The sequence below is a fragment of the Capsicum annuum genome, chromosome 5 (assembly GCF_002878395.1).
Source record: "Capsicum annuum cultivar UCD-10X-F1 chromosome 5, UCD10Xv1.1, whole genome shotgun sequence".
Lineage (NCBI taxonomy): Eukaryota > Viridiplantae > Streptophyta > Magnoliopsida > Solanales > Solanaceae > Capsicum > Capsicum annuum.
The window spans coordinates 207,459,581-207,469,736 of record NC_061115.1 but is presented as its reverse complement, the minus strand read 5'-3'; the positions used below and the strand labels follow the sequence as shown (position 1 = coordinate 207,469,736).

Genomic DNA, 10,156 nt, shown 5'->3' with positions numbered 1-10,156 from the left:
TATAATTACATCCAATTCTTTACCCTCCCTTGTGAACTGGGGAGTATAATTACTCCACTCAATGACACCTAATTTTTCTTTTACCAAGTAATTACTTTGTCACCAAATACTTGCTTCCTTGTTTTTACTTTTCATATTTTAATTTAGTACACTTATTAAGAAAAATAATTAATAATATAATTATTTTATTATAGTATTTTTATTAAATAATGATTTATATTGTATCTTGAAATTAATTTAGAGAAAAAATAATTTATTTTTTTTGTGAGAAAAAAATAATTAATACTAAGAGTAAAATAGGAAAAGGAAAGTTGTCTTTTCTTGATACTCCCTCCGTTCGATTTTATTTGTTACATTTTGAGTTGACACACCATTACGAAAAATAATTAATAACATGACTATTTTATCATAATATTTCTATTAAATGATGCTTACATTGTATCTTGAAATTAATTTTAAAAAATAATTAATGTTAGGAATAAAACAAGAAAAAAAGAAGTTGTTTTCTCTTAATATGTAAAAAATGATAAGTAAAAATAAAAATTTCAATTAGAAAATTAATGACTAGTAAAAACAAATAAAAAAAATATATCAAAAATAATATATAAAAGTATAAATATTTACGCAATTAAAAAAATGCGACAACTAAAAATTAAAAGAGAAAGTATGATAAAGAATCTAATTGCATCCAATTACACCAAATATCAATTTCCTTAGTGACTTTCCAAACAAATCCTGGCTGATTTTTTTATTATCAGACATAAAGAATCTAATTGCATCCATGATAAAGATGATTGTTGTAATCATTGTGGTATCCTTTAGACAAATATTACCAGCTTTCTCTTTCCTATGACCAACAAGTGACCAATGTTCCTTTTTCCTATTCACTTCCTAGTAGTACTACATTAAACCACCCAAATACGACATCGTTTCACTTTTCTTCCTTAAACCCCCCTAACCCTTGACACAAAAATGGAGTGAGTTTCTCTTCAATCCAAAAATCTCCAAATTTACATAAATTAGCAAACTATTAGCCATGTCTTCTCAAGAAACGGGCCTTGTTTCGGCCCGAAGAGTCGAAAACGGGCTTAATCCACAGCTGGTTTATCATCAAAACACCTTCCCTTGCGGGGCCCCATCACCACCTCCCAATCGGGTCGGTGGTGACCCGGGCCCGAAAACTACACGGGAACTTACGGGATTCGTAGACAAGTATGATAATCATTACTTTCCGCATCATCAACAACAACAAGGTTCTGAGTTTCGCAGACAAATGTTTGGTGGTAATGGCGATGGATCAGAGGATGATGACGATGAGGAGGATGATGATGATGATGATGAGGATAACGATGATGATGAGAATGATGTGGAGGGCATTGTTGCTGTTGGAAATAGTAATAGTAACAATAATGATCAAAGTGATAAAGTTAATAGTGAAGTAATTGCAAGTGAGAAAACTAAAAGCATTTCTACATTTGGTAAGTTTTTCACACTTTATTGTTTTGACAATAAAGAGTTGATTGGTAGCTGGTTAGAGTTACGCAGGTACTAGTAATGTAGGGATTAGTTATGAGGGAATGCATATATTAGTATTGTAGTGTTTAGCTATTCATGTAATCATAATAATAACATTGATAAAGTTATAATAACAATAGTAAAGTGGTTGGAAGTGAGGAAAAAAGCCTTTCTACAATTGGTAAGTTCTTGATGATTTACGGGTGGTTTGATAGAGTGTATTAGTATAGTGATGTATGAGTTGTATTAGTAATGTTGTGATTAATTATGCTGAGATTATTTCATATCCACTATTTAGTTTGGTGTATTAAGGGCAGTTTTCTCTTTAACCATGTTTATCTATGTAGTGATAGTAATGATAAAGTTAATAGTGAAGTAGTTGGGAGTGATAAATCAAAAGGCGTTTCTACATTTGGTAGGTTTTTGATGATTTTGGGTTCGTTTTGGTAGTGTGTAATAGAATAGTGTTGTATAGGTTGTATTAGTAATGCCAGGATTTAATTATGCGGAATTAGTTATGTTGTGATTATTTATTATCCACTGTCATTAAGCGTCGTTGTGTCTTTAACCATATTTATCCATGTTTTAATAGCAATGACAAAGTTAATAGTGAAGTAGTTGAAATGAGAAAACAAAAGGCATTTTTACATTCGGTAAGTTTCTGATGATTTCGGGGTCGTTTTGGTAGCGTGTATGATAATAGTGCCGAATAGGGTGTATTAGTAATGCTGACATTAGTAATGATGCGATTAATTATGTTGTGATTATTTATGATGTGAGAAAATAAAAAGCTATTCTACATTTGGTAAGTTTTTGATGATCTAAGGGTCGTTTGATAGAATGTATAAAGATTGTGCTGAATATGTTGTATAGTAATTCCGGGATTTCATTATGGTGGAATTAGTTATACTGTGATTATTTCTTATCCACTGTTTAGCTTGGTGTATTAAGCGCAATTATGTCTTTAACCATATTTATCCATGTATTAATAGCAGTGATAAAGTTAAAAGTAACAATAGTAAAGTAGTTGGAAGTGAGAAAACAAAAAGTCTTTCTACGTTTTGTAAGTTTTTTTGACAATTTATTGTTTTGGATTCCGACGAGTTTTGACAATTTAGGGGTTGTTTGGTAGCTGATTAGAGTTATGCATGTATTAGTAATACAAGGATTAGTTATGAGGGGGTCTATGTATTATTTTCTTGTTTGGTAACTGGTTAGAGTTACGTAAGCTTCTTGCTTTGTAATATGTTTTGTTTGGAAAAATCTGTGTTCTAATGTGTCGTTTGCTCAGACAACGTCACCAACTTTGTATTTCCTACGACCAACGTTCCTTTCCTCACTACATTAACCACTCAATACATCATCGACCCACCTTTCTTCCTTAGCCCCCAACCCTCACACTCCTTTTTCCCCTAAAAATAAAATAATCCTTCCTTCCTTCAATCCCCAATAATAGAGTTTCTCTTCAATTTCTCATAAATTAGCAAAGTTTTTGTGATGTTTCATTCTATATCAACCATATCTGCTGAAGAAACGAGCCTTGTTTCAGCCCAAAAAGTTAACAATGGGCTTAATCCACATCTCGTTTTCAATGAAAACACCTTCATTTGCGGGCCTTGTGGCCCACCACTGCCACCACCTTCCCATCTGGTCGCCGGTGACCCGGGCCCAAAATCTACAAGAGAAATTACCGGTTTCATAAACAAGTATGATAATCACCATCATTACTTCCATCATCAGCCACAAGGTGCTGATTTCCACCGACAAATGTTCGGTGATGATCGTCGTGATTGGAATTTGACGAGTCTTGGTGATGGATTGGAGGAGGGCATTGTTACTGTTGAAAATAGTGACAATAATAAGGATCATTGTGATAACATGAATAGTATAGTAGTTGGAAGTGAGAAAGCAAGAAACCTTACTACATTTGGTAAGTTTTGATTATTTCGGGGTCGTTTTGGTAGAGATAGGCTGTATTAGTAATGATGTGATTAATTATGCCAGGATTAGTTATACTGAGATTATTTCGTATCCACTGTTTAGTTTGGTATATTAAGGCAATTCTGTCTTAACCATATTTATCCATGTATTAATAGCAGTGATAAGTTAATAGTAACAGTAGTAAAGTAATTGGAAGTGAGGAAAAAACAGCCTTTCTACATTTGGTAAGTTTTTGATGATTTAGGGGTCGTTTGCTAGCTGTTTTGGAGATGAGTTATGCATGTATTAAATTTTGTATAAGTAATAACATGTTTGGTAGCTGTTTAGGAGGAAAGTTACTCATGTATAAAATTAATATAGTGTTTGGTTTGCAATTTAGAAACCCGCATAACTGGTACATGGATAAGTTATGAGGAAATTTATGTATTATCTTATGCAGGAAAGAAAGTGGAATAAGTAATACATGAATTACTAAACTCCGCATAACTGATACAACAACAACAACATACGCAGTGCATTCCCACATAGTAGGGTCTGGGGAGGGTAAAGTGTACGCAGACCATACCACTACTTCAGGTGAAGTAGAGAAGCTGTTTTCGATAGACCCCCGGCTCAAGACAACTCCGCCTAACTGATATATATATAAATTATGAGGGAATCTATGTATATCTTATACAGGATAGAAGGTGGAATAAGTAATGCATGAATAACTAAACTATGCATAACTGATATATGTATAAGTTATGAGGTAATCCGTATTATCTTATGCAGGATAGAATGTAGAATAAGTTATCTCTGTATTATGTAGTACATAAATTTTCTCATTAACTAATTCATGCATTATTATTACCTGCATGACTCTAACCAACTACCTAACGACCCCTTACTGTTTTGAACTCCTACTAGTTTTGGGATTGGGACATTTTTTTTGATTGATTGATCGTTTTGTTGAATAAGGTGTGAAGGAAGGGAATGTCGGGCAGTCAGGAAATGAAGGCAGCGTGGACGTGAGAAATGCAGTGACAATTGCCAGTGTTGATGGGGACATGTATTATAATCAGTATTTGCAGGGACCGGAAGGATCAAATGCAGGGCAGAAGGAAATGGGATTTGAGAATGGGTGTGAGTTTAGTGGGAGAAAGGAAGGTCATTATTCAAGTGAATCGGGAGAGTCTTTGAGAACTATTCTTTCCGATCCAATTACGTAAGTTTCTTGTTTTATAATCTGTTTATTTTATTCGTTTGTTCTTCTGGTTTATCTGCTCAACTTTCTAGATTGTAAGTAATGCATAAATTGTGTTTTGATTCCTAGTCTGTCTTAAAAGACAAGTTATTACTGAAAGTTGTTTGTTTTTCCTGAGCTTCTAGTTTTGAAAATTGCAAGGTGAAGTGACAAACTGGGTAATTGTGCAAACTAGCAGTTAATATGATAGAGGTTGATTTTAGGAGAATGAATTAAGCTGCAGTAATGTGGAAGCAATTAAAAGTAAAGCATGTATGAGAGCATGCTGTTTTGGCTTTAATCAAGCATGGTGTTGCATTATAATAGAAGAGTATATATGCTTTCTCTACACTTGCTCTAGATTCCCAGTTATACTGTCGGCGCGCTCTACCACTTCTTTTCTTGTTCTAGGAACCAGGGAGAAAAGAAAAAAGGCATTTGATGGGATGAAATGACTTAGTGCATTTTACCTAGATGACTTCTAGTGGCCAAAGAAGTGGGTCCAAACATTGAGACCGGGTTCAAATCGCAGTTAAGACTAAAAACACTAGGTGATTTCTTCACATTTGTTTAAGTCTTGTTGGATAGAGTTACCTTTTCATGTGTTGGTTGGAGGTTGTAGGTATTGATTGAATAGTGAAGTGGGCACATGCCACTCAGGATATCATCTTTATACAAAAAAAACAAAACTGACAAATAGATTTAACGCTACCCCCTCTGTTTCAAATTGTGCAAACCTGTTTGCCTGGGCATGGAGTTTAATAAAGAAAGAAAGATATTTGGAGCTCAAGTTCTTAAGCAAGCCATGACATTTCTGTGGCTATAAAATCATGACATTAAAGGTAAAATAGAAAGTTTAAAGTTAAATTGTTTCTAAATTTTGAATCCTCGCCCCCCTTATTTTTAATTTAAAAACACCTTCCAAATGACCATTGGTCAACAAAATGTGCTCTTCTTTGAAAACAGCTGATATATGCTTTAACTTTTTTGTTCTTCTAATGGCTGTATAAATGTCTTGGGGGTTTAATCTATTTTGAGTTACCAAGTGTAATACTTATAGTAGAGGTCGGAATACTATTATGATTATTTGCTTGTGTAGTTTCTTTCCATACTTTATTTTTTGTTGTTGACTCATGCATTATTTTATTTATCCTAACTTAATATCATGCACTCTTGTACTCTCTTTCAATATGTTTTTTGCCGTTGTTGATTCATGCATTATTTTATCCATCTTGTTACTTGCGGTACACTTGACATCATGCTGTCAATTTTAGGGGAGATCTTATGGATGATGCGATGATATTGCCTTGTGGGCATTCCTTTGGTAGCGGTGGAGTGCAACATGTAATTAGAATGGTATGTCCTCTGGAAGCAGTTAGTTGCCAACTTTTATTGATATTTTATATTAATTGCATTTGCATCTAAACTGCTGCATAGCTCTTTCCTTGGAGTATTTTGATATTCAATGCCTGCCGATTCAACACATTCTGTTTCAAGGTGCATGAGATTGAGACACTGCAGTTTCATTGGCGTAACATGAGAATCTGTTGCTGAATTTGGGTTTTGGCTTGTTTTCCGATTTAAGCAAGCTTCACTGCAAAAAAAATTCTCTGCTTTCAGTTTAGGGGAACTTCACTGCATTTTATTACATAGTGATAACCAAGAAAATGCTAAAATTCTCATTTGTTGTAGAGATGCAAATATCGAAATAAAATGCAAGTGCCTCTAATTTAAGCTTTTGACATTGATAGGACCTGCAAAAGCTGTACACAAAATTGCATGCTTAATCTATTAAATCTCCCGTTTCTCTTGTCAAACAAGAAGTTACAGTGATCCTCTGTTTGCACTGTCAATTACTGTTGCTGATAAAATATTAATGAAGTCTACAGTGTTTTATCTCTTTACCTTAGTAGGTATAGTTATGTCATTCATTGATATTAGATGAATGTATTTTTATCGATAATGATATTTAATGAATGTATAGATTCACATAAATGCAAGAGACCAAAAACTTGCATTCTTCTTTTCTCCTTTTGTTAAAAGTTAGTTTTTCTTTTCACATTTGCAATAGGAAGTCCTCTTCTCCCATTTAAGTTGGCAACTAGTTCCTAGAAAGAGAATATAAATTTGTTGTGGCTTTAGTTTGTGTACATAGTTATTGTTAGAATAAGAATAGGAATAGCATATTGAATTCTACTTGGAAAGGGATTGTAATGTAGTGTCCTACTAGAAATAGGATTGGAATTTAGTGTTTATAAATAGGGTTTCAATGTAATAATTTAGAGAGAACAATTCAATAATATTTTTTCTCCTATATTTCTCACATGGTATCAGAGCAGGTTAGAAATATAGACAAGATCACTCAGTCACCGTGCGTCAATTCCGGTGACTGATTTGGGTCAATTTTTATTTTGTGGGTTGTGTGAAAAATACAACACCACCAAAAGGATCGGAAAGATCAGGCGACAAAAAACCCGACGAAAACCGCCGGAAAATTACCCTCCACATGCCAGCCGGAATCCAGAAATTCCGGCGAGATCTGCATCACGCGCCGGCACATAAGTTGTTTCTTTTTCTGTTGGGGTCGCCAGTCTATTCTAACTCCGACCACTTGCTCCTTTCCTGATTCCGACAATTATTTTGAGATTCCGACCGCCGAAACCCTAATTTCGGCGACATCAGTTTTTTTTTCGGGGATTTTTTTTTTTTTCAGAAATTTAGATCTAGTTCTTGAAATTTTCAAGTCAAATTCCCAAGATATCTTTTGGGCATGATTTTTTTTTTTTTGGCTCCAAAAAATATTGAAATTGGAAGTTCAAGTCCTATGATTAAATCTGAGCCCTTAATGAGAAGATCAGAAAATCAAACGTTACAGTCCATGAAGAATCGATAAGGGGAAGGTCGATTTGGAAGATCTCGTCCTAGGTGTAGTTGTTGTAAAAGGCTTGGACATACTCGTGGCGTATGTTATTCTAAACCTAAGTGTAGTTATTGTAATAGGCTTGGACATACTCGTGGAATATGCTATTCTTTGCATGGTCGACCAACTAAAAATGCTCATATTGCTCAGTCTAACACCACAGGTGATCACGGGTGTATTTATCTGATAAGGAATATAATGAGTATCTTCAGTATCAAGCAAGTAAGAATATATTTCTACCAATAGCCTCAACTGCACAATCCCCTACCTTTGGATCATGGGTTGTGGACTCAAGTGCTTCTGATCATATTTCTGGTGATAAATCACTTTTGTCTGATATTGTTTATTCACAATCTCTTCCAGCTATTACTTTAGCTAATGGAATTCGAACAGAGCCAAAAGGAGTTGGACAAGCCAAACCCCTATCTTCTGTCACTCTAAACTCTGTTCTTTATGTCCCTGGTTGTCCTTTTAATCTTGTATCTGTTAGTCGTTTGACACGTGCCCTTGATTGTAGTATAACTTTTTTTGATGATTCTTTTCTAATGCAAGACCGCAAAATGGGACAGACAATTGGCATAGGACATGAATCACAAGGCCTTTACCATCTTACCGCTTCAAATTCCTTCACAACATGCTCCGCTACAGATCCTCCCAACCTTATTCACATACATTTGGGACATCCTAGTCTATCCAAGCTACAAAAGATGGTGCCTAGTTTGTCTAGCCTATCCACATTAGATTGTGAATCGTGTCAACTTGGGAAACACACCCGTGCTACATTTTCACGTAATATTGAAAGTCGCTCAGAGTCTATTTTCTCATTAGTTCTTTTCGATATTTGGGGTCCTAGTAGAGTTAGTTCACCATTAGTATTTCGTTACTTTGTTACTTGCATCGATGATTTTTCAAGATGTACTTGGGTTTGCTTAATAAAAGATCGTTCCGAGTTATTCTCTATATTCAAAAGTTTTTGTACTGAGATACAAAATCAATTTGGTGTATGCCTTAGAATACTTATCCTCCCATTTTCAGGAGTTTATGACTCATCAAGGAATCATTCACCAAACATCATGTCCATACACCCCTCAGCAGAACGGTATAGCAGAAAGAAAAAGTAGGCATCTCATTGAGACTGCTCGCACTCTTCTCATTGAATCCCATGTTCCATTGCGTTTTTGGGGCGATGTGGTCCTCACATCTTGCTATCTCATTAACAGAATGCCATCATCTTCGATCTAGAATAAGGTTCCCCATTCCATACTATTTCCTCAGTCACATCTCTACTCTATCCCCCCTCGTGTTTTTGGAAGCACATGTTTTGTTCATAACTTAGCCCTAGGAAAAGATAAATTAGCCCCTCGTGCTCTCAAATGTGTCTTCCTTGGTTACTCTCGAGTTCAAAAAGGGTATCGATGCTATGGGTCGCTACCTTATGTCCGCTGATGTCACATTCTTTGAATCTCAACCTTGCTATACATCTTCTGATCATCTTAATATCTCTGAGGTTTTACCCATACCTCCAGTCTTACCCACACCAATCTTTGAGGAATCTACGGTTACTTCTCCATCTCCAGCCACAGTGCCACCACTTTTGACTTATCACCGACGCCCACGTCCAGTATCAGTCTCAGATAATTCATGTCCTGCGCTTGACGCTTTCCCTACTGTGGACCTGCCTCTTCCTATTCAATCAGTTGCACTTCAAAAAGGTATAAGATCCACTCGTAATGTTAACCCACATTATACTTTCTTGAGTTATCATCGTTTGTCATCACCCCATTATGCTTTTGTATCATCTTTGTCCTCTATTTCCATTCCTAAGACTACAGGTGAAGCACTTTCCTATTCAGGATGAAAACAGGCTATGATTGATGAGATGTCTGCTTTACATATGAGTGGTACTTGAGAGCTTGTTTCCCTTTCTGCAGGTAAATCTATTGTTGGTTGTCGTTAGGTTTATACAGTCAAAGTTGGTCCAGATGGTCAGGTTGATCGGCTGAAGGCTCTCCTTGTTGCCAAAGGATATACACAGACATTTGGGCTTGAGTATAGTGACACGTTCTCTCTCGTGGCTAAAATAGCATCAGTCCATCTTTTTCTCTCTATGGCTGCCGTTCGTCATTGGCCTCTTTATTAGTTGGACATTAAGAATGCTTTTCTGCATAGTGATCTTGAGGAAGAAGTTTATATGGAGCAACCACCTGGTTTTGTTGCTCAGGGGGAGTCTAGTAGCCTTGTATGTCGATTGCGCAAGTCATTCTATGGTTTGAAACAATCCCCTCGAGCCTGGTTCGAAAAGTTTAGTACAGTTATTCAGGAGTTTGGCATAATTCGTAGTGGAGCTGATCATTCAATGTTTTATCGCCATTCTGAACCAAATCTGTGTATTTATTTGGTGGTTTATGTTGACGATATTGTTATTACCGGCAATGATCAAGATGGTATCACTAACTTGAAGCAACATCTCTTTCAGCATTTTCAGACTAAAGACCTTGGCAGATTGAAATACTTTCTAGGGATTGAGGTTGCTCAGTCCAGCTCAGGTATTGTTATTT

The 10,156-nt window shown here is 35.6% G+C and overlaps 1 protein-coding gene across 2 annotated transcripts in view; it reads left to right on the top strand.

The window, feature by feature from the left end:
• Positions 1-684: 684 nt before the first annotated feature.
• The window catches only part of LOC107871146 (U-box domain-containing protein 62), a 16,665-nt gene continuing 7,193 nt past the window's right edge, over positions 685-10,156 (top strand). Inside the window, exons 1-3 of one of the 2 annotated variants that reach the window (XM_016717959.2) lie at positions 685-1,478; positions 4,414-4,660; positions 5,953-6,034. In XM_016717959.2, the coding sequence (XP_016573445.2) occupies positions 1,037-1,478; positions 4,414-4,660; positions 5,953-6,034 (771 nt within the window). In that variant the 5' untranslated portion in view covers positions 685-1,036. The remainder of the gene's footprint in view (positions 1,479-4,413; positions 4,661-5,952; positions 6,035-10,156) is intronic. The other variant, XM_047412684.1, reaches the window with a different exon arrangement.